The sequence below is a fragment of the Cheilinus undulatus genome, linkage group 15, assembly GCF_018320785.1.
Source record: "Cheilinus undulatus linkage group 15, ASM1832078v1, whole genome shotgun sequence".
In the NCBI taxonomy this organism is placed as follows: domain Eukaryota; kingdom Metazoa; phylum Chordata; class Actinopteri; order Labriformes; family Labridae; genus Cheilinus; species Cheilinus undulatus.
Genome location: NC_054879.1, coordinates 2,097,958 through 2,125,354, shown reverse-complemented (window position 1 = coordinate 2,125,354; position 27,397 = coordinate 2,097,958). Strand labels below are relative to the sequence as shown.

The 27,397-nt window shown below is 45.3% G+C and overlaps 1 protein-coding gene across 1 annotated transcript in view; it reads left to right on the top strand.

Moving 5' to 3' along the window:
* enox1 (ecto-NOX disulfide-thiol exchanger 1) overlaps positions 1–27,397 on the top strand; it is a 158,680-nt gene that overhangs the window by 42,447 nt on the left and 88,836 nt on the right. The window contains exons 2-3 of the mRNA XM_041807440.1: positions 21,619–21,751; positions 21,834–21,971. Coding sequence (XP_041663374.1) covers positions 21,739–21,751; positions 21,834–21,971 — 151 coding nt within the window. The 5' untranslated portion in view covers positions 21,619–21,738. The remainder of the gene's footprint in view (positions 1–21,618; positions 21,752–21,833; positions 21,972–27,397) is intronic.

The window sequence follows — 27,397 nt, the reverse complement described above, 5'->3', positions numbered from 1 at the left end:
TATCTCAGTCAGTGATCAATACTAATCCTGATATCTCAGTCAGTGATCAATACTAATCCTGATATCTCAGTCAGTGATCAATACTAATCCTGATATCTCAGTCAGTGATCAATACTAATCCTGATATCTCAGTCAGTGATCAATACTAATCCTGATATCTCAGTCAGTGATCAATACTAATCCTGATATCTCAGTCAGTGATCAATACTATCCTGATATCTCAGTCCGTGATCAATACTAATCCTGATATCTCAGTCAGTGATCAATACTAATCCTGATATCTCAGTCAGTGATCAATACTAATCCTGATATCTCAGTCAGTGATCAATACTAATCCTGATATCTCAGTCAGTGATCAATACTAATCCTGATATCTCAGTCAGTGATCAATACTAGTCCTGATATCTCAGTCAGTGATCAATACTAATCCTGATATCTCAGTCAGTGATCAATACTAATCCTGATATCTCAGTCAGTGATCAATACTAATCCTGATATCTCAGTCAGTGATCAATACTAATCCTGATATCTCAGTCAGTGATCAATACTAATCCTGATATCTCAGTCAGTGATCAATATTAATCCTGATATCTCAGTCAGTGATCAATACTAATCCTGATATCTCAGTCAGTGATCAATACTAATCCTGATATCTCAGTCAGTGATCAATACTAATCCTGATATCTCAGTCAGTGATCAATACTAATCCTGATATCTCAGTCAGTGATCAATATTAATCCTGATATCTCAGTCAGGGCTGATCAATACTAATCCTGATATCTCAGTCAGGGCTGATTAATACTAATCCTGATATCTCAGTCAGTGATCAATACTAATCCTGATATCTCAGTCAGTGATCAATATTAATCCTGATATCTCAGTCAGTGATCAATATTAATCCTGATATCTCAGTCAGTGATCAATACTAATCCTGATATCTCAGTCAGTGATCAATACTAATCCTGATATCTCAGTCAGTGATCAATACTAATCCTGATATCTCAGTCAGTGATCAATATTAATCCTGATATCTCAGTCAGTGATCAATACTAATCCTGATATCTCAGTCAGTGATCAATATTAATCCTGATATCTCAGTCAGTGATCAATATTAATCCTGATATCTCAGTCAGTGATCAATATTAATCCTGATATCTCAGTCAGTGATCAATATTAATCCTGATATCTCAGTCAGTGATCAATACTAATCCTGATATCTCAGTCAGTGATCAATACTAATCCTGATATCTCAGTCAGTGATCAATACTAATCCTGATATCTCAGTCAGTGATCAATACTAATCCTGATATCTCAGTCAGTGATCAATACTAATCCTGATATCTCAGTCAGTGATCAATACTAATCCTGATATCTCAGTCAGTGATCAATATTAATCCTGATATCTCAGTCAGTGATCAATATTAATCCTGATATCTCAGTCAGTGATCAATATTAATCCTGATATCTCAGTCAGTGATCAATACTGATCCTGATATCTCAGTCAGTGATCAATATTAATCCTGATATCTCAGTCAGTGATCAATACTAATCCTGATATTCAGTCAGTGATCAATAACTAATCCTGATATCTCAGTCTGTGAAGGTGGAGTCAATACTAATCCTGGCGATATCTCTTGATGGTCAGTGATCAATATTAATCCTGATATCTCAGTCATGTGATTGCAGCTGATTGGACTTCCTGCAGCCTCTCTCTCCTTTCCTCGCTCGCCCTCTGTGTGGTTAATGGTGCCTTTGTAAAGGCTTCATTAGCAGTAATTTGCTGCAGAGAGCTGACTGATGTGCGGGCCGTGACCCCGTCGCTGCGAGCTGAAGGGTAAAGAGTTTCAGTCACAGCGGCTCCGTGTGCACGCGTCACACTCCTGAAAATCTATGAGGGCAGAGAGAGAGTCAGAGGGACGCCACTGCATGCACGCGTCTTTGATTTCATCCTTTAGAGGGACCGTGATGATCACTCCTGGACCTTAAAGAACACCAGAGCAGTCCTGATCTTCAGTGAGATTTCAACCAATCACAGAGCTCTTTCTCTGTGCTCTGACAACCAACCAGTGAGGAGCGTTTCCTGGTGAGCCCTCAAATGCTGCAGACCGTTCAGCCAGCAGTCAGAAGTGTCTTCTGATTTAAACACTAATAAATAAAAGCAGAGAGCCCCACAGACCTGATGATGGTTTCCAGCTCCTATCAGCTGTTCCTGGAGCGTTTCCATAGAGACGGGGCCTCGGGAGGATGCTGCAGAGGATCCGGCGTGTGATGCATATTCATCCTGAATTATAAAAAGCTCGGCACACAGAAACGTGTGAGCAGACACCGAGGACAATACAATATTCATACCTTCACATCTGAGCTCCATATACGGGCTCTGTACTCACGTATGAGGGGTTCAGCTCAGACCTGGTCCTGGTTTTAGACATCACAGCCTTTCACAGCAGCAGACCTGTCTGAGATAAACAGGTTTCTGCTCTGCTGCTGCCTTTAATCTGTGACTTTCTCTCATTTACTTCATGACTTTATGCTTTAAAGGTTCATTCAGACAGAGAAACCATCAAACTGAGGCTGTGATTGGCCGACAACGACCGTGGAGTCAGATACTCCCTAAAAATGCTGGGTTAAAAAAACAACCCAATCTGGTAGAATTCAGCTACTCTTCACTGTAACTATGGCACCGACTACACGCTGGGTTAATCTGACCCAGGGAGATGGGTTAAAATCCGACCAAATGCTGGGTCAAACTCACCACAGCGTGGGTTGATTCTACCACATAAATAAGTTAAATGTCTTCATCCAAATTTTGGGCTATAATTACGGGAATATTGGGACAATCTTACCTCATTAATGCATAATTATTTCCATCTTCATAACAGTTACATCTGTGAAATATGACACTGATGACACACGTCTAGTAAGCAGTTAAACCTCTTTCATCAGCTGATAAATACACATTTATCATTCATATATGAATGAAATATGACATTTATTAATTTAGAAAAATATTGACTTTTTAAGAGTTTTATGAACTTTAGCCCAGGATCATGCAGATGATTGTCACCTCATCTAGAAGCAGGACGCTCGTCTATTGCCTGACCGGGAAGATCCAAAAATTACACATACACAGTTTTAAATGCTAAATAGTGGAATGTTTGGATGTGATATAAAGGGTACGATAAATCAGGATGAATTACAGAAATTCTGGTATTAATCATGGTTGAAATTTTAAATCTTTTGCCAGCCCTAGAGAGGCTCAGCTAGCCTCGTAGCTCAGGACTAGACTCCTCCAAACTCTGGTCTCCCTTCATCTGGATAGACCAGACTACGAAGTCTGCAGGACTGAGTACTAGTGATCTGGATCCTCCTCTCCAGGTAAATCAGTTAAAGGTGGTATAAATCTCTGTTTAGTGAAGACAGGGATGGTTCTCTGGTATGTGGAAATGTTCTGATGATAACTGCAGCGTCCTGTTCCATGTAGGGCTGTAAAGGTCTAAATGTCCTCTGTTCCCATTAATTCCTGTGCCTGTCCCTTACTTCCTGATCCCCGAGGATCGCAAACAACCTGTATGACACAAAACCACATAACTCCATACAAGGGGACACGGTGTGGTAGGAAAAGAATTTGATATGATACAACACAGAGTGGTGGGATTTAATATAATACAGTACAGTGGGGTACAATGATACCATGATACTGCACATTTGGATATTATCAATGGCAGGGCTGGGCAATTAAATACAAATTAGTTTAAATCACAAAATCACTGGTTGACATATTCCTTAAACTTCAACTATGTGAAAATAGCAGTTTAACTCATTCATTTTTGCAGCAGCAGCTTTACGAGCTTCACCTCCTCCACCCCAGCCTCCTCCTTTATAGACTAAAGCTCCACCTCCTCCACCCCAGCCTCCTCCTTTATAGACTAAAGCTCCACCTCCTCCACCCCAGCCTCCTCCTTTATAGACTAAAGCTTCACCTCCTCCACCCCAGCCTCCTCCTTTATAGACTAAAGCTTCACCTCCTCCACCCCAGCCTCCTCCTTTATAGACTAAAGCTTCACCTCCTCCACCCTAGCCTTCCTTTATAGACTAAAGCTCCACCTCCTCCACCCCAGCCTCCTCCTTTATAGACTAAAGCTTCACCTCCTCCACCCCAGCCTCCTCCTTTATAGACTAAAGCTTCACCTCCTCCACCCCAGCCTCCTCCTTTATAGACTAAAGCTCCACCTCCTCCACCCCAGCCTCCTCCTTTGTAGACTAAAGCTCCACCTCCTCCACCCCGGCCTCCTCCTTTATAGACTATAGCTCCACCTCCTCCACCCCAGCCTCCCATTTATAGATTTAAGCTTCCCCTCCTCCACCCCAGCCTCCTCCTTTATAGACTAAAGCTTCCCCTCCTCCACCCCAGCCTCCTCCTTTATAGACTAAAGCTTCACCTCCTCCACCCCAGCCTCCTCCTTTATAGACTAAAGCTTCACCTCCTCCACCCCAGCCTCCTCCTTTATAGACTAAAGCTTCACCTCCTCCACCCCAGCCTCCTCCTTTATAGACTAAAGCTTCCCCTCCTCCACCCCAGCCTCCTCCTTTATAAACTAAAGCTTCACCTCCTCCACCCCAGCCTCCTCCTTTAGAGACTAAAGCTTCACGTTATCCACCCCAGCCTCCTCCTTTATAGACCAAAGCTTCCCCTCCTCCACCCCAGCCTCCTCCTTTATAGACTAAAGCTTCACCTCCTCCACCCCAGTCTCCTCCTTTATAGACTATAGCTCCACCTCCTCCACCCCAGCCTCCTCCTTTATAGACTAAAGCTCCACCTCCTCCACCCCAGCCTCCCATTTATAGATTTAAGCTTCTCCTCCTCCACCCCAGCCTCCTCCTTTATAGACTAAAGCTTCCCCTCCTCCACCCCAGCCTCCTCCTTTATAGACTAAAGCTTCACCTCCTCCACCCCAGCCTCCTCCTTTATAGACTAAAGCTTCACCTCCACCCCAGCCTCCTCCTTTATAGACTAAAGCTTCACCTCCTCCACCCCAGCCTCCTCCTTTATAGACTAAAGCTTCACCTCCTCCACCCCAGCCTCCACCTTTATAGACTAAAGCTTCACCTCCTCCACCCCAGCCTCCTCCCTCTATAGACTATAGCTCCACCTCCTCCACCCCAGCCATCTCCTTTGTTGTCTTAAGCTTCTCCTCCTCCACCCCAGCCTCCTCCTTTCTAGACTAAAGCTTCACCTCCTCCACCCCAGCCTCCTCCTTTATAGACTAAAGCTTCACCTCCTCCACCCCAGCCTCCTCCTTTATAGACTAAAGCTCCACCTCCTCCACCCCAGCCTCCTCCTTTATAGACTAAAGCTTCACCTCCTCCACCCCAGCCTCCTCCTTTATAGACTAAAGCTTCACCTCCTCCACCCCAGCCTCCTCCTTTATAGACTAAAGCTTCACCTCCACCCCAGCCTCCTCCTTTATAGACTAAAGCTTCACCTCCTCCACCCCAGCCTCCTCCTTTATAGACTAAAGCTTCACCTCCTCCACCCCAGCCTCCTCCTTTATAGACTAAAGCTTCACCTCCTCCACCCCAGCCTCCTCCTTTATAGACTAAAGCTTCACCTCCTCCACCCCAGCCTCCTACTTTATAGACTAAAGCTTCACCTCCTCCACCCCAGCCTCCTCCTTTATAGACTAAAGCTTCACCTCCTCCACCCCAGCCTCCTCCTTTATATACTAAAGCTTCACCTCCTCCCCCCCAGCCTCCTCCTTTATAGACTAAAGCTTCACCTCCTCCACCCCAGCCTCCTCCTTTATAGACTAAAGCTCCACCTCCTCCACCCCAGCCTCCTCCTTTATAGACTAAAGCTCCACCTCCTCCACCCCAGCCTCCTCCTTTATAGACTAAAGCTTCCCCTCCTCCACCCCAGCCTCCTCCTTTATAGACTAAAGCTTCACCTCCTCCACCCCAGCCTCCTCCTTTATAGACTAAAGCTTCTCCTCCTCCACCCCAGCCTCCTCCTTTATAGACTAAAGCTTCACCTCCTCCACCCCAGCCTCCTCCTTTATAGACTAAAGCTTCACCTCCTCCACCCCAGCCTCCCATTTATAGATTTAAGCTTCCCTTCCTCCACCCCAGCCTCCTCCTTTATAGACTAAAGCTTCACCTCCTCCACCCCAGTCTCCTCCTTTATAGACTATAGCTCCACCTCCTCCACCCCAGCCTCCTCCTTTATAGACTATAGCTCCACCTCCTCCACCCCAGCCTCCCATTTATAGATTTAAGCTTCTCCTCCTCCACCCCAGCCTCCTCCTTTATAGACTAAAGCTTCACCTCCTCCACCCCAGCCTCCTCCTTTATAGACTAAAGCTTCCCCTCCTCCACCCCAGCCTCCTCCTTTATAGACTAAAGCTTCCCCTCCTCCACCCCAGCCTCCTCCTTTACAGACTAAAGCTTCACGTTATCCACCCCAGCCTCCTCCTTTACAGACTAAAGCTTCCCCTCCTCCACCCCAGCCTCCTCCTTTATAGACTAAAGCTTCACCTCCTCCACCCAGCCTCCTACTTTATAGACTAAAGCTTCCCCTCCTCCACCCCAGCCTCCTCCTTTATAGACCAAAGCTTCACCTCCTCCACCCAGCCTCCTACTTTATAGACTAAAGCTCCACCTCCTCCACCCCAGCCTCCTCCTTTGTAGACTAAAGCTCCACCTCCTCCACCCCGGCCTCCTCCTTTATAGACTATAGCTCCACCTCCTCCACCCCAGCCTCCCATTTATAGATTTAAGCTTCCCTCCTCCACCCCAGCCTCCTCCTTTATAGACCAAAGCTCCATCTCCTCCACCCCAGCCTCCTCCTTTATAGCATAAAACTCCATCTCCTCCACCCCAGCCTCCTCCTTAATATATCAAAGCTCCCCAGCCTCCTCCCCAGCCTCCTCCTTTATAGACTAAGGCTCCACCTCCTCCACCCCAGCCTCCTCCTTTATAGCATAAAGCTCCACCTCCTCCACCCCAGCCTCCTCCTTTGTAGCATAAAGCTCCACCTCCTCCACCCCAGCCTCCTCCTTTATAGACTAAAGCTTCACCTCCTCCACCCCAGCCTCCTCCTTTATAGACCAAAGCTTCACCTTCTCCACCCCAGCCTCCTCCTTCATTGACTAAAGCTTCACCTCCTCCACCCCAGCCTCCTCCTTTATAGACTATAGCTCCACCTCCTCCACCCCAGCCTCCTCCTTTATAGACTAAAGCTCCACCTCCTCCACCCCAGCCACCCATTTATAGAATTAACCCTCTCCACTTCCACCCCAGCCGCCACCTTTATAGACTAAAGCTTCTCCTCCACCCCAGCCTTATAGACTAAGCTTCCCTCCTCCACCCCAGCCTCCTCCTTTATAGACTAAAGCTTCCCCTCCTCCACCCCAGCCTCCTCCTTTATAGACTAAAGCTTCCCCTCCTCCACCCCAGCCTCCTCCTTTAGAGACTAAAGCTTCACCTCCTCCACCCCAGCCTCCTCCTTTATAGACTAAAGCTTCACCTCCTCCACCCCAGCCTTCCTTTATAGACTAAAGCTCCACCTCCTCCACCCCAGCCTCCTCCTTTATAGACTAAAGCTTCACCTCCTCCACCCCAGCCTCCTCCTTTAAAGACTAAAGCTTCACCTCCTCCACCCTAGCCTTCCTTTATAGACTAAAGCTTCACCTCCTCCACCCCAGCCTCCTCCTTTATAGACTAAAGCTCCACCTCCTCCACCCCAGCCTCCTCCTTTGTAGACTAAAGCTCCACCTCCTCCACCCCGGCCTCCTCCTTTATAGACTAAAGCTTCACCTCCTCCACCCCAGCCTCCTCCTTTAGAGACTAAAGCTCCACCTCCTCCACCCCAGCCTCCTCCTTTGTAGACTAAAGCTCCACCTCCTCCACCCCAGCCTCCTCCTTTAGAGACTAAAGCTTCACGTTATCCACCCCAGCCTCCTCCTTTATAGACCAAAGCTTCCCCTCCTCCACCCCAGCCTCCTCCTTTATAGACTAAAGCTTCTCCTCCTCCACCCCAGCCTCCTACTTTATAGACTAAAGCTTCCCCTCCTCCACCCCAGCCTCCTCCTTTATAGACTATAGCTCCACCTCCTCCACCCCAGCCTCCCATTTATAGATTTAAGCTTCCCCTCCTCCGCCCCAGCCTCCTCCTTTATAGACTAAAGCTTCACCTCCTCCACCCCAGCCTCCTCCTTTATAGACTAAAGCTTCCCCTCCTCCACCCCAGCCTCCTCCTTTATAGACTAAAGCTCCACCTCCTCCACCCCAGCCTCCTCCTTTATAGACTAAAGCTTCCCCTCCTCCACCCCAGCCTCCTCCTTTATAGACTAAAGCTTCACCTCCTCCACCCCAGCCTCCTCCTTTATAGACTAAAGCTTCCCCTCCTCCACCCCAGCCTCCTCCTTTATAGACTAAAGCTTCCCCTCCTCCACCCCAGCCTCCTCCTTTATAGACTATAGCTCCACCTCCTCCACCCCAGCCTCCCATTTATAGATTTAAGCTTCCCCTCCTCCACCCCAGCCTCCTCCTTTATAGACTAAAGCTTCACCTCCTCCACCCCAGTCTCCTCCTTTATAGACTATAGCTCCACCTCCTCCACCCCAGCCTCCTACTTTATAGACTATAGCTCCACCTCCTCCACCCCAGCCTCCCATTTATAGATTTAAGCTTCCCCTCCTCCACCCCAGCCTCCTCCTTTATAGACTAAAGCTTCCCCTCCTCCACCCCAGCCTCCTCCTTTATAGACTAAAGCTTCCCCTTCTCCACCCCAGCCTCCTCCTTTACAGACTAAAGCTTCCCCTCCTCCACCCCAGCCTCCTCCTTTACAGACTAAAGCTTCACGTTATCCACCCCAGCCTCCTCCTTTACAGACTAAAGCTTCCCCTCCTCCACCCCAGCCTCCTCCTTTAAAGACTAAAGCTTCACGTTATCCACCCCAGCCTCCTCCTTTACAGACTAAAGCTTCCCCTCCTCCACCCCAGCCTCCTCCTTTATAGACTAAAGCTTCACCTCCTCCACCCAGCCTCCTACTTTATAGACTAAAGCTTCCCCTCCTCCACCCCAGCCTCCTCCTTTATAGACCAAAGCTTCACCTCCTCCACCCAGCCTCCTACTTTATAGACTAAAGCTTCCCCTCCTCCACCCCAGCCTCCTACTTTATAGACTAATGCTTCCCCTCCTCCACCCCAGCCTCCTCCTTTATAGCTCAGAGCTTGTTGCACCTTCATATTTAAATTCATGCTAGTATTGATGAGTTGATTGTCAGTTATGTGTCCATCCATATGGGGTTTTTATCCATGAGCTCCCTGGAAGGCCAAAGCAGCTGCTGACTAACCCAGGGAGCATCTAGAACCTTCTCTGCAGAGTGAAACTGTAGTTTAGTCATTTTGCTATGAAAAGATAAAATGTGTGATGAATGTTCCTGACTGAATGTAGGTTATAATATTGATATATTGCTTGAATTTGCTGAAAAATGCATAAGTTGAGTGATCTTATAATAATCACATATTAAATTCTCAATAAATTATCTGGGAAAAAAATAGCAGATTATTTTTGTAAATCGTTCAGCCCTAGTTGATAGAGCAGCTCAGTAAACTGTGGTGTGATATAAACGGTAAAAGGACCTGAGCTTGTGAAGCGCTTTTAGACCTCACACACACCTACACATTCACTCACACATTCATTCGCTGCTGGCAGAGGTTGCTATGGAGATGTGGCCATTATTAACTAATTCCATTCACACACTTTCATACCCCTTTTCACTGACACTGCGCCTGACGCAGCAGACTGGGGTTAAATGTTTGACCCGAGGACACGTCGATGTGTGACTGCAGGAGGCCGCTGTGAGGTCAGCAGTCTCTGCTGATTCAAATGCATTCATGCCATGACACGCCACTGATGCAGCAGTGGGGGCAGTTTTGGTGCAAGCGTCTTACCTAAGGACACGTTGACCTGTGACTGCAGGAGCTGGGGATTAAACCCTCTGCCTTCCAGTTTAGAAATGATCTACTTTACCCACTGATCCACAGTCGCCTCAGTGTGATGTGATGCAAAGGGTGCGATGGTATGATACAGCCTCTCTGCAGAAATTAAACATACTCCAGTCATCAGGATCTGTGACTAACAGAGGAGTTAGGACTCATTTCTATCAGGACAGACTGAATACGAGTTTGACAATCATTTATTTTACAAATTGAATGAAACAGAATTGTGCAACATCCTTGGCAGTTAGACTCCACCGTGACGTTATCATGTATTTGAAGGGGTCGTGAAGCTAACGACAGGAATAGTACCCCCCCCAGAGTCTAGACACTCGTGTTGGTGTTGACAGATGCAGGATCAGATGAGGAGTAGACTTCTCAGAAGCTGCCCAGGAACCCAGAAATGCAGAATAAGATGAGCTGGAGAGCTTTGAGGATCTGGACTACATGCTGAATAACTGAATGGAGGAGGCTGGGGTGGAGGAGGGTTGCAGCATCTGCACAGAATGACTGGCTGACTGTGAAAGAGAGAACAACAGATTTAAACTCTGACAGGTGCATGATAATTGGACAAACGGGGTCATGGCAGGATCTACTTAGTGAACGCCCACAATCAGCTGATCATCAGAGCGGGAAGAGACTAAGAAGGTCAGAGGGAGAGATGTGAATGAGTGGGGATGAGGAGCGAGCAGAAACAGTCTTCCTGAACTTTCGCTGAGCTCTATTTGGAGTCTCTTCCACTTCTCATGGCTCATCCTTCAGTGTCTTCTGCTGCTGCACCATCTTCTGGTCAGAGTGATGTTTTCTTACTGTAGAGTGGAGATGTGCAGTAACAACTGTGTGTGGTTAAATCCTCCTCCTCATTAATGAAACAGCTCCATCTCTGCAGGGATCCCTCTCATGATACTGTCAGACCTGCAGGATGACCGTGAGATGATCCATGGCTCTTCATCAGTGGTTAGGATGCAGACATTAGAGCCTGTTCACCTGCTGCAGGATCCACCACTTTACTCTCAGTGACTGTGCCAAATCAGTCTAAATACATCTGAAGCTTTAATGCTACCGTTTTCATCAGGTTAACATCAAGCACAGCAGAAAGTCTGAAAAGTATGAATAGTTTTTAAACTGGCCCACTAGATGATCTGTCTGTGCATGGTTGAACTGAAGGGCTGAGGCGGATTCAGTCCTTTCTAAGGCTTTAGTTCAGGTCTCAGAGCTCTAGCATGTCCCCAGTGTTCCCATCAGCATTGAAAAGCCTTTAAGAGTTGCATGTCAGCAGCAGTGCGGCTTGTATTTTTAGCCTGTGGTTGCATGTGTGCTGGCTCTGCTGCTGGGTGAAGTGAAGCACACATGAAGCCTTCTGCCGTCAGCGTGTGACGTTAAATCAAACCGTTCCAGTTAGTTTGAACATCTCTGATGTGTTGGAGGTTTACAGGAACGTGTTGGTCTGTAATCGTTCATTATGTGACCGCTGGGACGCTGCCGGATAACCACGGCTGGATGTTTCCATATTTCCATCAGAGGAAGCTGCCAGAGCTAATTTACATTTTTAATGCAGATGGAATTTGAGGAACGTCCCAAAACATCCCATAGAGACGCTCCATGAACCGTCTTTAATCTGATTTATGGTTTGATTTTTAAAGAGGGACATCCTGAGCGGCATGTGGGACTCATCAGGGACATGTGTGTCGTATTTTGAAGAGATTAAACTGAATCCTCTGCTGATGGTTCTGATTCTGTGGCCACATCCAGCTGAAGACTACTGTTTGGATTTACAGCTGCAGAGAGGAGTGTTGGACCTCCAGCCTCAGGGCCTTTGTTTATCTGCAGAGTGCAGGACGTGTCCCAGATTTGGTCTTTTAGGTCAAAAGTAGAACATGCCTGAGCACAAAAACATCAAAATTAGCAAACATTTACACAGCAGACATACGCTAATCCAGGGGTGTCAAACTCAAGGCCCGGGGGCCAAATCCGGCCCACGAAACAGTTAAATCCGGCCCACAAGATGATCCCATATTTCTGCTCTAACTGTCCCATCAGTCTGAGGTCTGCAGATTTCCTCAAGTATAAAAATGTGAACTTATCTTGATGATTTAAGATTTCCTTGTTAAGTCATAAAATCTGAAAAAGTAAGAAGTAAAAATGTTTAGATAAGAAGTCAGGGATGTGGGGAAAGAAATTTAATTTCACATTTTCAATTTAACATCTCACAATTAGGACTCAAACTTAGGACTTTGACTTTTAATTTCATACTTTGAGCATTTCAACTCATAATTTTGACTTCTCATATAATATTTTAAATTTTAAGATTCATCATTCTAATTTTTAAGTGATATTTTAAGCTTTTAACCTTTATTTTGTATTTTATCTCATATTTTCAACTCCAGACTTTGACTTCATAATCCCATAGTTTGATCTTTTAGACTCACAATTTAAAATTTTGAATCATATTTTGACTTTTAATTTCATGATTACAAATTTTATTTCATATTTCGACCTTTTCAGCTCATGATTTTGACTTCTTTCTAATTGCCTTTAAAAAACATTTCATTTTCATCTTTTCATGTTTTGACCTTTTTGAACTAATAAATTTAGTTTTCTTGGATTGTGAGCCTTTAAACTTTTCTTTTTAACTTTTTAAATGTGAAAATCGTTTATCATCAGAGCTAAGTTTTTAATATTTTGTTAGGGTGAAATGAGGTTGATGGTTTATGGTTCTAAAGGTGACCCTGTTAAGCCCTCAGGTTAGACCTGAATCCAGAATCCGGCCCCTGCTGGGATCTTAGCCGGCTAGCTCATAGATGTTCAGAAACGCCTCCATGAAAAGAAAAAACAGCTCTTTTAAAAACACGCGCTCTTGTGGATTTCTTTGCACATCACTGAAGGGAGACAGAATATCTGAATCTGAGGCGCTGACTCTGTTCTGTGCTTCTCTTCAGTCACAGCGCTCGTTTTCAGTCCATACTCTATAAACTCGTTCTCCTCCTCAGCAAACGCCGAGCTCTCCCTCTGCTAGAGTCCACGTGTTTCTGCACATTCATCACCCAAGGTCCGACTGAGAATCTCGTATGCAAATATGAGAGGGTGAAAGATTCAGAGATGTCAAGTGAACTCATGAATAACTAACACGACATGCATTCAGCTCTGAATATTTCATACTGCGTGAAAGTGAGCAGAGGCAACGGAGAGAGAGAGGGACGAGGGAGGGAGAGAGGAAGGAAGGAAGGAGGGAAGGAAGGAGGGAAGGAGGAGGGGAGGAAGGACGGGAGGAAGAAAGGAAGGCAGAGAAGAAGGAAGGAGGAGGGAAGAAAGGAAGGAAGGGAGGAAGAAAGAAAATAAGGAGGAAGGAAAAAGGAGGAAGAAAGGAAGGGAGAGAAGAAGGAAGGAAGGGAGGAAGAAAGAAAATAGGAGGAAGGAAAAAGGAGGGAGAAAGGAAGGGAGAGAAGAAGGAAGGAGGAGGGAAGAAAGGAAGGAAGGAGGAAGAAAGGAAGGAAGACATAAGGAAGGATAGGAAGAAGGAAGCAAGGAAGATTGAAAACAGGAAGAAAGGAAGGAAGGGAGAGAGAGAGGACAGAAGGAAAGAAGGAAGGAGGAGGGGAGGAAGGAAGGGAGGAAGAAAGGAAGGAGGAGGGAAAGGAATGAAGGAGGAAGGAAGAAAGGAAAGAAGGTGAAAGGAAGAAAGGAAGGAAGGGAGAAAGGAAGGAAGGAAGGAGGAGGGAAGAAAGGAAGCAAGACATAAGGAAGGACAGGAAGAAGGAAGCAAGGAAGATTGAAAACAGGAAGAAAGGAAGGAAGGGAGAGAGAGAGGACAGAAGGAAAGAAGGAAGGAGGAGGGGAGGAAGGAAGGGAGGAAGAAAGGAAGCAAGACATAAGGAAGGACAGGAAGAAGGAAGCAAGGAAGATTGAAAACAGGAAGAAAGGAAGGAAGGGAGAGAGGAAGAAAGGAAGGAGGAAGGAAGAAATGAATCAAGGAAGGAGGAAGGAAGGAAGGATGAAACCTGCCCCCTTTGGAAAGTGTCTTGAGATAACTTCAGGTATAAATTAGTGCCACATGACCAAAGATGATTGATTGATTGATTGATTGATTGATTGATTGATTGATTGATTGACCAACTGAAGAAAGATAAGGGGAAAGGAAGGAGAAAGGAGGGAATAATAAAATGGAAGGGAACAAGGGACAAAGGAAGAGAGGGAAGGATGGAAGGAAGGAAGCTTGGAAGAACTGATAGAAGCAGAAAAGGAAACAAGGATGGAGGAAAGGATGATTGGTAGGAAGGGAAAAGAAAGGCAAGAAGGAAGGAAGTTGGCATTGAAGGAAGAAATGATAATCACCAAAGTATGAAGGATTGGGGATCAAAGTAGGGAAGGAAGACAAAAGGAAGAAAGGAGCGATGACAAGAAGGTAAGGAAGGTAATAAGGAAAGAAGGAAGGAAAGAAGGAAGCAAGGCAGGAAGAGAGGATCAAGTGAAATAATGTAAATAAGGAAGAAAGAAGGAAGAAAATAAGACAGGAAGAAAGGAAGGAATAAAGAGAGGGAGGAAGGAGAAAGGATGGAAGGAATGACTAAAGGAATGGAGGATGAAGTTAAAGAAAGGAAATAAGGATTGAAGGAAGAACTTAAGAAAGGAAGGAAGGAAGGCAGAAAGGGAAGAGAGGATGAGGCGAAAGAAAGACGATAAGGAAGGAAGACAGTAATGATGAAACAAGGACAGGACCAAAGGAAGGAAGGAAAATAGCAAGGAAGGAAGGGAGGGAGGGAAGGAGGGAGGAAGGAAGTAAAGGATGGAAGGAAGGCAGGCAGAAAGGACAGGAGGAAGGGAGGAAGGAAGGAAGGAAGAAGGACAGGAAGAAGGGAGGATGAATGGAAGGCAGGATGAAACAAGGACAGGACCAAAGGAAGGAAGGAAAATAGCAAGGAAGGAAGGGAGGGAGGGAAGGAGGGAGGAAGGAAGTAAAGGATGGAAGGAAGGCAGGCAGAAAGGACAGGAGGAAGGGAGGAAGGAAGGAAGGAAGAAGGACAGGAAGAAGGGAGGATGAATGGAAGGCGGGGGGGGGGAGAAAGGGAAGGAAGGAAGGAAAGAAGAAACATTGGAAGAGGAATGAGGAAGAAAGGAAGCAGAGGAAGGACAAGAAGGAGGAGGATTGGAGGATGAAGATCACAGAGAGTATCTTAAAAACTGATGATTCTAGGAGTAAACCATGTTGTTTTTTCTGAACTTTTGACCTCTAAGTACTTTTAGAGTCTGCAGAAGGATGACAGTAGGAGGAGGAGGAGGAGGAGGAGGGGGAGGAGGAATCCTGTGCTGCAGAGAGAGGAAGGAGCTGCAGAGAGAAGAGAGATGATAATGTGCGATGGCACATCCTTAAATACACCCACAGTGGTGAAGCTGAGCATGTAAGCGTCAGGATGAGGAGATGTGAGCAGGTAAACAGCTGCAGGTGTTTGTTTACATCTCAGGTATCTGTCTGCTGAGCTCCATTAAACACACCGCCACCGCCGGGATAACGACTGAGCGTGTGCGGTTGATGGCAGACGCTCTGACACAGTCTGTTGTTCTTTACGTGGATCCGCATCAACATGAACGGCTCTGTGGCGTACGGATCCAGATCCTGGTACCAGAGGAGGAAACGCCACGAGACTCAAGTTCAGCAGTGACCCATAAAGGCTGATTATGTGGCGTTAAAATAAACCATCCATGGGCGTTTCTCATGCTGAACTGTTCTAGCAGTGAAGTCTAGTTTTATGTTTCATCCTGACATTATAAGTGAAAAAAAAAAACATTTTTATTCACATGAATCTATTCTCAGTGCTAAAGCGTGAAAAGTTTAAACAGAACTTTAGATTTTGCTGGCAAATGTCATAAAAAAAACACAGATAAATCTCACACTGACCTCTGAGAGGAGCTCAGGTTCTGGTCTCTGCTTAGATGTTTCTACACCCTGACTGGAGTCCACCTGTGCTAAATGGACCTGATTGGACAGGATTTAGAAAGGCACGCCCCTCCCTATAAAAGGCCTCACAGCTGACTATGATATCAGAGCAGAAACCAGGGGTCAAAGGTCAGAGGAGCTGCAGAGACAGGGTTGTTGACAGGCACAGATCTTGGAGAAGGTTCCCAAGAGGACGAAGACTTCCAGAATCCTCACATGAGGACCAACCAGGACTCTTCTAGACCTGGTCACCATCGGGGGAGAAGGACCTTAGTGAGAGAGGAGACCAGGAACCTGGTGGTCCTGTGTGGAAATGGGACAAAGTTGCATCACTGCAGCCCTCCTCTGATCTTTATGGAGTCTTCTGGAAGACTCTCCTCATCGCAAACAAAGAAAGCTGTGGAAGTAGGCGGAGCCTCTGGAAAATCATGACAACTGCTCTGAGCATAAGGAGTGGCTCTCTTCTTCTCCTTCTTTGAGTGGATTTACAAACGAGCTCCGTTCATACCTCCAGCTACTGTAGACTGTCCACATCAGGGATACTCAACCTGTGGCTCTAGGGCCACATGTGGCTCTTTTGTGATTATACGGGGCTCCTTTTGTCTTAATTTTAAAGATTATTCAGCCAGAAAACCTTAAAAAAGGGAAACTTTTTGCCCTTTTTCACCATTTTTTGCCACTTTTTACCTGTTTTTTGCTACTTCATTGCCATTAAACACCACTTTTTCCTACTTTTTTGCCCATGTTGACATTTTTTTGCAGCTTTCTATCCATTTTTTGCCACTTGATCCCACTTTTGCCCCTTTCACCATTCTTTCATCCAATTTTCACCCCTCTAAGCTACCTTTGGCATTGTCTTGTTTTTTTCCACTTTATCCTTTTTTGCCACTTTTCACTCATTTCAGCTACCTTTTGCCACTAGACTTGTTTTACTATTTTTTGCCCATTTTTGCCACTCTTAACTGCTTTCTTGCCCATTTGAGACACTTTTCACTCATTTTTGCCACATTTGGACCATTTTATGTCACCTATGACTCATTTTTTGCCCATTTTCGCCTAATTAAGCTACCTTTGCCATTAAATACCACTTGTTTCCTCTTTTTTCCTGTTTTTGCCACTTCTTTTCACCACTTTTTATCCATTTCATCTACCTTTTGCCACTAAATATGACTTGTTTCCTATTTTCTGGCCCATTTTTGCCACTCTTGACTGCTTTCTTGCACATTTGAGTCACTTTTCATTAATTTTTTGCCACATTTGGACCATTATATGTCACCTATAACTCATTTTTTGTCATTTCTCACCCATTTTTTGTTACTGTCTGGCCCCTTTTCCACTTTTCTTCCCCATTCTCACCACTTTTCACCCATTTTTGTTTTGCTTTTTGACCATTTTGCCACCTTTAACTTATTGTCATTGCTACTTGCTTCACCCCTTAGATTGTGGCTCTTGGTATTTTTCAACAATTTGGCTCATTGGTTGAGCAGGGTAGAGTAGCACTGCTCTCCACAGACTCGAGTTATCCATAATGATCGTAATGTGGAAGCAGACACTGGGGGAAATGCTCTAACTCTCACATCCTCGTGCCGTTTAGACCGTCCCCTCTCTCTGGGTTAGATATGACTGATGATGAGATGTTTTTAAAGTTGTGGTTCTTTTCTGCTTCAGCCATCATTACAGTCACATTTAAAAACATCTGGTCGTAAAGGATATCCAGTTACTGCACGTTTTGACATCCTTTCTCATGTCTGAAGCTCGTTTCATCATCATCATTTCCGCAGATATTTCCTTTTGGAGAAAAATGGAGAATAATGTTCCATCTCCATCTCAGCTTCTCGTGTGTTGGGGAGATAAATCTTCTTAAAATAAACTCCTGGATTGTGCAGAGAGACGCTCCAGCAGCTCATCATAAGCCTTCATCCACAATCCCCCCGTATCATCAGGGAGCTCATTCTGCCCGCTCTGAGTTCGTCTTTACTGCCTCTGAGAGGACTGACAGAGTAGAGGAGGAAGGCTGGAATCTGATTAAGGTAGCATGATTTAAAGAGAGAGAGGCTCCTCCATGTTTATGAAGCTACAGTCGCTCCGTCTGTTTACATGTTAACCTTCAGAGAATGTGTGTTTGCCCTGCAGCAATGACAAACACGCTTAAATCTGCAGCTTTTATTGTGAAACCTCGTCCTCCTGCAGGAGATTCTAGCTCTCACGTGCCACATTATTGATCGGAGGTTGATTGATTGTGTCTCATTAATGAGGACCTGTTTGGAGCCTGGATGGTATCTGGTGTCTGAATGATTCTGATCTCTGCAGAGAGAGAGAGAGAGAGAGAGAGAGAGGTGTCTGGCATACAGAAGACTAAACACACAGCATGCACACTGAATGAGGCCTGTCCCAGTGCCTGGATCATTTGGACTTCCCCTGCTTAGTTGTTTGATAAATTTGCCAATCCTATGAAAAGTACTGACCACCTTTGATGTTTTACCCTTTATTGATTGTATACATCAATAATAGTCAATAATGGTCAATATAGGCTCAGTCTCAGCTCTGAGTCTGTGTGGATAGGTCCCAGTCAGGATCAAACATCTGGACTCTGGAATTTTACTCCATTCTTCTTTGATAAACTGCTCAAGCTCTGTCAGGTTGATCAGGGATCAGCTGTGAACAGACCTTTAAAGTCCAGACACAGATTCTCTGTTGGATTGAGGTCTGGGCTTTGACTCGGCCACTCCAGAACATTCTCCTTGTTGTCTTTAAACCATTTCTGTGAAGTTTTCTCTGGATGCTTCGGCTCACTGTCTGACTGAGAAAAAAAATCTTCTCTAGGCTGTAGATCTCTGTCAGACCAAAGAAGATTGTCCTCCAGGATGTTCTTAGATTCTGCTGAATTCATTTTACCCTCTGCCTTTACAAGCCTTCCAGTGCCGGCTGCTGAGAAGCATCCCCACAGCATGATGCTGCTGAGAAACATCCCCGCAGCACGATGCTGCTGAGAAACATCCCCACAGCACGATGCTGCTCAGAAGCATCCCCACAGCATGATGCTGCTGAGAAGCATCCCCACAGCACGATGCTGCTCAGAAGCATCCCCACAGCACAATGCTGCTGAGAAACATCCCCACAGCATGATGCTGCTGAGAAACATCCCCACAGCACGATGCTGCTCAGAAGCATCCCCACAGCATCATGCTGCTGAGAAACATCCCCACAGCACGATGCTGCTGAGAAGCATCCCCACAGCATGATGCTGCTGAGAAGCATCCCCACAGCACGATGCTGCTGAGAAGCATCCCCACAGCATGATGCTGCTGAGAAGCATCCCCGCAGCAGGATGCTGCTGAGAAGCATCTCCACAGCATGATGCTGCCACCAGTGTGCTCCACAGTGGGGATGGTGTGTTTGTGGTGATGTCAGTGTTTGGTGTCTTGTCTGATGGTCTCAAAGCTCCATTCTGGTCTCATCAGACCAAAGAACTGTCTTCCTCTTGACCATGGAGTCTCCCACAGTCCTTCTGGTGAACTCTAGTCCAGATTGAATCTGAGTTTTCTTCAACAGTGTCTTTCTCTTTGCCACTCTCCCATAAAGCTCTGACTGGTGAAGAACCCGGCCAACAGTTGTTGTCTGCAGAGTCTCTCCATCTCAGCTGCTGAAGCTTGGAACTCCTTCAGAGTAGTTATAGGTGTCTTGGTGTCCTCTCTCACTAGTCTCTTTCTTGCACGCCCACTCAGTGTGTGAGGACGGTCTGATCTAGGCAGATTTACACATGTGACATATTCCTTCATTTCTTCATGATGGATTTAACTGAACTCTGGGGGATGTTCAGAGACTTGGAGATGTTTTTGTCTCCATCTCCTGACTTAGAATTTTAATAACCTTTGTCTGGGTCACTTGGAGTGTTCTTTTGTCTTCATGGTGTAATGGTAGCCATGAATACTGTGACTGGACCTTCCAGACACAGGTGTCTTTCTGCTACAATAATAATAATAATAATGATAATATCTTGAATTTATATAGCGCCTTTCAAGAAACCCAAGGACGCTTTACAGGAACACATAGACATGGACAAACTATGTGAGGGTAGGATGAGTGTAAGGGGTGGTTTAGTGAAGACTGTAGGCTGTGGTGAACAGGTGGTGCTTCAGACGTTTTTTGAAAATGTCCAGAGATGGAGCGCTACGAATGTCTGCAGGAAGAGTGTTCCAGAGGGTGGGAGCTGCAGCACTGAAGGCTCTGTCTCCATAGGTTCGGAGTTTGGTTTTGGGCATGGAAAGTAGGCCGGTGTCTGAAGATGGAAGGTTGCGGGATGGTGTGTATGGATGGAGGAGATCAGAAAGGTACTGGGGAGCCAGAGCATGGAGAGATTTGTATGTGAGGAGGAGGACTTTGTAGTTGATACGGGACTTGATAGAGAGCCAGTGGAGGTGGATGAGGGTCGGAGTGATGTGTTGCCAGGGTCTAGTGCGGGTGAGAACTCTAGCTGCAGAGTTTTGGACGTACTGAAGCCTGTCCAGGGTTTTGCTGGGAACTCCAGACAGGACTCCATTACAGTAGTCCAGGCGGGAGGTTATGAAAGCATGAATGAGTGTTTCAGCCACAGAATCAGGGAGTGATGGTCGGAGTCTGGAGATGTTCTTGAGATGATAGAAGGCAGATTTGGTGACAGACTTTATGTGGGACTGGAAGGAGAGGGTGGAGTCCAGGATGACGCCCAGGTTTCAGACCTCGGAGGATGGACAGATGGAGGTCCCGTCCACATGGAGCATGAGATCTCCAACCTTCTGCAGCAGTGCTTTGGGGGCCACCACCAATCACTCAGCCGATCTCCATCTCACTAACTGTGAGACTACTAGCACCAACTGTCTGGACCTCTGCTGGTCAGTCACTTTAGAGGGGATGAATATTCATGCAGTCACTTATTTTAGATTACAGATTTTTATTTAATTATCATAACTTTGTAGAAATCTGTTTTCACTTCGACATTAAAGGGGGACTTTTTTTGGCAAAAATGGAGTAGTGGTACTCATCCCTAGTTCCAGTAAATCATTGATATAAACTGTGATGAAATCAGCACGTTAATCCCTCCTGTCTCTGGCCGGTTTCTGACCTCTGCTGCAGGAATAATGACCGTGTGCATAATGCTGATTCTCCTGTCAGACAGAAATGAGGGATTCACTCTGAGCCTGCTGTCTGTCAGTTTGATGCTCTGATGTTTTTCATGCAGCTTCAACTGCTTGACTTGAGTACGGGTGGAGACTGATAATGAGCCTGAAGTCCACAGTAGACTCCAGATCAGACTGAGTGTGTCTCAGCAGCTTTCTGCTCCATCACTAGCTCAGGATCTTTGTGTTTCTGCTCCATCACTAGCTCAGGATCTTTGTGTTTCTGCTCCATCACTCGCTCAGGATCTTTGTGTTTCTGCTCCATCACTAGCTCAGGATCTTTGTGTTTCTGCTCCATCACTAGCTCAGGATCTTTGTGTTTCTGCTCCATCACTAGCTCAGGATCTTTGTGTTTCTGCTCCATCACTAGCTCAGGATCTTTGTGTTTCTGCTCCATCACTAGCTCAGGATCTTTGTGTTTCTGCTCCATCACTAGCTCAGGATCTTTCTGTTCCACATCGTCTCTGACTCCATGATTGGTCCCTGTCTGGCTGTGTCTCTTCTGAGCTTTCTCCTCCCTGTCCTCCTGCAGCTGGGCGGTGATGGTGTGTCTCTGACTGGATGAAACGGCTCGGTTGTCCATCCATCGCTGCGACAGCCAGAGGAGAGATCTGATGAGAGGAGAGCAGAGGGAGGAGAGACTAGACGACCTATGATGGCCAGCGGTGAGGAGCTGCAGCCTGCAGACAGTCGATGTGCAGCCTGTGTAGCCCTCTCTGATGTGTGTGTTTGTGTGTGTTTGTGCAGCCGCTGACAGTGTAGGCAGTCTGGGGGCTGAGCAGAACCACCTGAGCGTCCCGGTCTCGGATCATGAAGCCTGGGCCACGGCCATGAACAACCTGGGCATTGTGCCGGTGGGAATCAGCGGGCAGCAGCTGGTTTCAGGTAAGAGCTGCTTTATCTTCTTCTTTCTCTTTTTTCTTTGCTTCTGCGTTTTCCTTGTTGTCATTCCTTATTTTCCTCCTCCTCTTTATCTGTTTTTTCCTCATTTGTTCCGTGGTGATCCATGGTGATTTTTCCTCACAGCGGTTACTTTAATCATGTTGTGGCTGTTTCTTTACAAGACAGCAGCCTTTCAGAATGCAGCTTTATTTGTTTTGGGCGTTATTGCACTTTTTCAAAGAGAAGGACAGCAGATCGAGTCAGGAACAAGGACGAGAGAGTGGGAACGACATGTGGGAGTACGCTGTATTCAGATACAGTAGAGAGACTTTAACTCCTCTGCAGCTCTAACAGCCTCCACTCTTCTCTGAAGGCTTCCACAACATCTGGAGTGTTTCTGTGGGAATGTGTGTCCATTCATTCTGTAGAGCAGGGGTCATTAACAACATCTGCACCAGGGCCAGATTTAGTCTTGACTGAGACTCTAGGGGCCGGACTTTTAAATACACAAAAAATAAGTAACTATTTTGGTCTAATTAGCATATTATTGTATTAGTATTTGTACTTTCTTTCAAAATGCAGGAACTTTTCAGGCATTACCAGTGAGGTCTGTCTCTATCTATAAATAAAGTTATTATTGTTATTATCTACGATGCAGCCGGCCAGGGAGACCGGCCTGCCCATAGGACTGTCTGGGCCCCTGAGAATCCCAGAGAATGGACCCTCCTGATTTGTGATTTAGCACTAATATGACTCATTTAAACACCTTTTAACACCTTTTCACTGCTTCATTCGTCCATTTTTGCAACATTTTTTTGCCACTCTTAACCCATTTTTGATTATTTTGGCCGCTTTTAAACCAAACTTTACCACTTTTTTGCCCATTTTAACCCCCTTTTCCCTATTATGCTAGGCTATTTTTGCCATTTTTAATACTTTTTTTCCTCTTTAACCCAATTGTTGCCATTCTTTAACCCTTTTTAAACCACTTGTCCTGTGTGTTTATCCCCTTTGTGTCTCTCTTTTACACATTTGTGCCACTTTCAAACCCCTTTTTATTACTTTTTTGGCACCATTTTTTCCATTTTTATAACTTTTGGCATCTTTTTTCCTCTTGTACCAATTTTCGCCACATTTTACCTCTTTTCCCCACTTTTCCTACCAATTTTTGTCCCTTTATGTCACTCCATGACATTTGACACTTACCACCCATTCTTGCCTCTCTTTACCCCTTTTCACCACTTTATCCGGCCATTTTTGCAACATTTCTGCCAGTCTTAACCTATTTTTTAAGTATAGAGTGCTTAACAAATGTATTAGACCACTCTAACCAAAGTCAGGTTTATACCACAGCTGCCCTAAATTAACAGCATTGGTAATAACCAAAATCATTTTTGATGTTTCTGCAATGGTTAATACACCAATATGTAGAAGCTCTTTCACCCAAATGATATTTTTAATGCTAAAATAGAATTATTATTGTTATCCATGAATTTTCAAATTTACTGATTTACAACAAAACTGAAAAAATAGTAAAGCACATTAATATTTCTTGATTAATGTGTCAGATTATAGTTATTTACTGTCATTCCTGAACAGAAAAATGAGTTTTAGTGGTTGAATGTTATGCTTGAGTCATTTCTGACTTCTCAGAGAAGCCCAGTGAGCCGGCTCAAATTTGGGTATAAAAAGGTGAATTCAGTTTGAAATTCCTCATTACTGTTCAAAATGGTAAAACGTGGAGAGCTGACTGAAAACGAAAGAGTCCGCATTAAAGCACTTCATGATGCTGGATGGTCTCTGAGACGGGTATGACAGGTGGTCTAAGACATTTGTTAAGCTCTGTATTTTTTAAATATTTACTAATAAAGGCTGACTAGAGAATTTCTGTATAAAACAGATTAAATGTTAAGTCGTTCAACAACATCTTCTTTTCCTCCTTCTCTGAATTTAATGATCTTCCGAGGGCCGGACAGAAAGCCTTGGGGGCCTGATATGGCCCTCAGGCCACGAGCTGATGATCAGTGCTTTAGAGCATCTGATGTTGGACCAGAAGGCCTGGCTCACAATCTCTGTTCCAGTTCATCCCAAAGGTGCTGGATGGGGTTGAGGTCAGGACTCTGAACCCATCAGACCAGGTCTCTCTAGTCCTTCTTTGGTCTCTGGGCCACAGTCATGCTGGAATAGAAAAGGGTCTTCCCAAAACTGTTGGAAGCATAGCATGATCCAGAATGTCTTGGTCTACTGAAGCATTAAGACTGGTCTTCACTGGAGATAAGGGGTCTAGCCCAGACCCTGAAAAACAGCCCCATACCATTATCCCTCCTCCACCAAACTTCACAGTCAGACAGGTAACGTTCTCCCAGCATCCTCCAGACCCAGACTCACCATCTGACATGTTCCCACTGCTCCACAGCCCAGTGTCGGTGTGTTTTACTCCACTCCACCTGATGCTCGGCATTGGACTTGGTGATGTGAGGTGTGCATGCAGTTGTTGCCATGGAAACCCATTCATGAAGCTCCTGCTGCAGTTTGAGTGTTTACATGAATGCCAGTGGAAGTTCAGAACTCCTTAGCTGTGGAATCAGCAGAGACTTGGAGACTTTTACCCATGAGCCTTAGCAGTCGATGACCCTGCTCTGTGGTCTTCTGCTTCCTGGCTGAGCTGCTGTTGTTCCTAAACTCTTCCACTTTCTAATAACATCACTGACAGCTGACTGTGGAATATCCAGCAGGGGTGAAAGTTCACCAACCGTCTTCTGTCAAAGGTGTCATCATCACAGAACCACTCTGAAGTCTCTGATCTCTTCAGAACGACCCGATTAAAATTACATTGCTCCTGCTCTGATGTCTGCAGGAAGTCTCAGAAAAACTTCAGAATGAATTCATCCTGTTAAAACGTGGGAAGTCTCTCCACAGAAATAACTGATCAAGCTTTTACTCTGAAAAACATCCTGGAGGTGCACCAGTCCTTATCAGCCTGGGATGAACTGATAGGCAAAATACTGGTTCCAGCACCCCCCTACCGAGTACTTTCAGTCTCTTTTATGGTTACATGAGATCCATAATCCCACTAGTATTCTGGTGGTTTAATCCCAGCGTTTCCTCCCAGATGAAGAGATTCTGTGTGCAGCAGCATCCTGATCAGAGCGCTCAACCTCCTCACTTAGCTGCTTTACATGCACGGTAGCAGCTGTTCTAGTTCCAGCTTCTGTCTGAGCTCCTCACCCTGGCTGAAAACCTGACAGAGTAAAGCACACACACCTGGACCGATCCCTGCGTCAGTGACGGTGTTAGTCTTAATCAGAGCTAGGAGCGGGGATGCTGCAGAAAGACCGGCCAACAGAAAGCTTCAGAGCACCGCTCACACTTCACTGTGCTAATGCTAGTGTGTGTGCATGGTTTAACATTAAATCAGCTCAGAGCATGAGCAGATTTCATACATATTCATAGAGCCATGAACAGTTAGAGAGGCGCTAACAGCTGCTTATAAATCCATCTCTGAGTGTGACACTAATGGAAGGGAACACTGACTCAGTCTGTTTTTAAATCAGCTCCAGAGGAAAAGTTCAGTCATCCTGCAGGAGATCTGCCACAGAAACCTCAAACACTCCAGCCCCTACTGCTCTCATTCAGTGGTACTGGTCTAGGTAGAGCAGGGGTGTCAAACTCAGTCCAGCAGGGGCCGGATTCTGAAGTAAGGTCTAACCTGAGGGCCTAACAGGGTCCACATTTGAGTACGGTCTAACCTGAGGGCCTAACAGGGTCCACATTTGAGTACGGTCTAACCTGAGGGCCTAACAAGGTCCACATTTGAGTACGGTCTAACCTGAGGGCCTAACAGGGTCCACATTTGAGTACGGTCTAACCTGAGGGCCTAACAAGGTCCACATTTGAGTACGGTCTAACCTGAGGGCCTAACAAGGTCCACATTTGAGTACGGTCTAACCTGAGGGCCTAACAGGGTCCACATTTAACCAAACTGTCAACTTCATTTTCCCCAGTAATACATTATAGGGAAAAAACTAGCACTGATGATAAATGATTTTAAGATTTAAAAAGTCAAAATTTTAGTGAAAAAGGTCAAAACAAAATCAGATGTTAATGTCATGCTTCCAAAAGGCAAATATACAAAAAAGAAAGTCACAATCATGTTTTTAAGGCCAAAAAATAACTTGAAATTTAAAACTGTGAACCTAAAGGGTCAAAATATGAGATAAAAAGTCAAAATTATAAATATTAAAAGCCAAAATATCAGCTTAAAGTCCAAATAATAAATGTAAAAGGTGGAAATATGAAAAGTCAAAATAATAAATATTAAAAGCTCACAACATAAGATAAAAGTCCAAATAGATTGAAGTCATAATTTTGCTATGCAAAATTGAAAATATGAAATAAAAAACAACAATGGATTTCCCACATTTTTATTTCAATATTTTTACCCTTTATATATTTTTTTTACATTTTTATGACCTAATGATATTTGATATAATCAGGGTTAAGTTGACATTTTTATACTGAAGGACATCTGACCTCATATTTTAGGGCCAGTTAAGGAATATTATATTATCCTGCGGGCCGCGTATAACCGTACCACAGGCCGGATTTGGCCCCCGGGCCTTGAGTTTGACACCCCAGGCATGGAGGGTTTATTAGTACATTTAAGCAACAAGGGAACTCAGAGTGTTTCACACAAACATCAGAACAAATATATGGTAGTGCTGCTGTTGGCACTAACGTCCTCACTCCCTCTGATGCTGTTCGCTGTGCTCGCAGCAGCATTTCTCTACACAACAGCAAACCTTCAGCAATAAACATCCAGAAAAATCCACAGCAAAGGCCGACTCCAAGATCTTTTTGTTGTCTGTGACTGTCTCAGACTGGCTGCATGGTAGCAGGGTTAAGACTGTCATGTCAACCAATCAGGGCTTCTGCATGAGCGCTGTGACCACGCACGGAGAATCTAGAGAACAAAGGGCTCGCCTGTTTCTACAGAGAGATGGGGCATCAGCCAGACTAGACAGAAACATGTGCCATGGAGAGCGATGCCAAGCTTGTTTGAGAACGCACCAATCTCCACATCAGGAGAAACTGTGACAGGCTAGATCAGGGTCTGTGCTTTTCAAAGTAAAAGCCCTTTTGGTCCAGGATTTCTGTAGGGGGACTACAGTTTTTCTTCTGTATTTTTACGGCTCAGTTCTACAGCGAATCAGGACAGCTGTAGGGAGATTTATGGAGGTAAAACTGGTGAATAAAGACAGGACTGTGACAGAAGAGACACAGAAAACACACCTAAACGGCTGTGAGAGTGGGAGCTGGAGCTGGCTCACACCACGGTCATCACACAGACCTAACCGTGGTCAGGAAGTCTGATCAGTGGATCTCAGAGCCATTGATCTGTGCTCTAGCTTGGCTGAGATATGATAGAC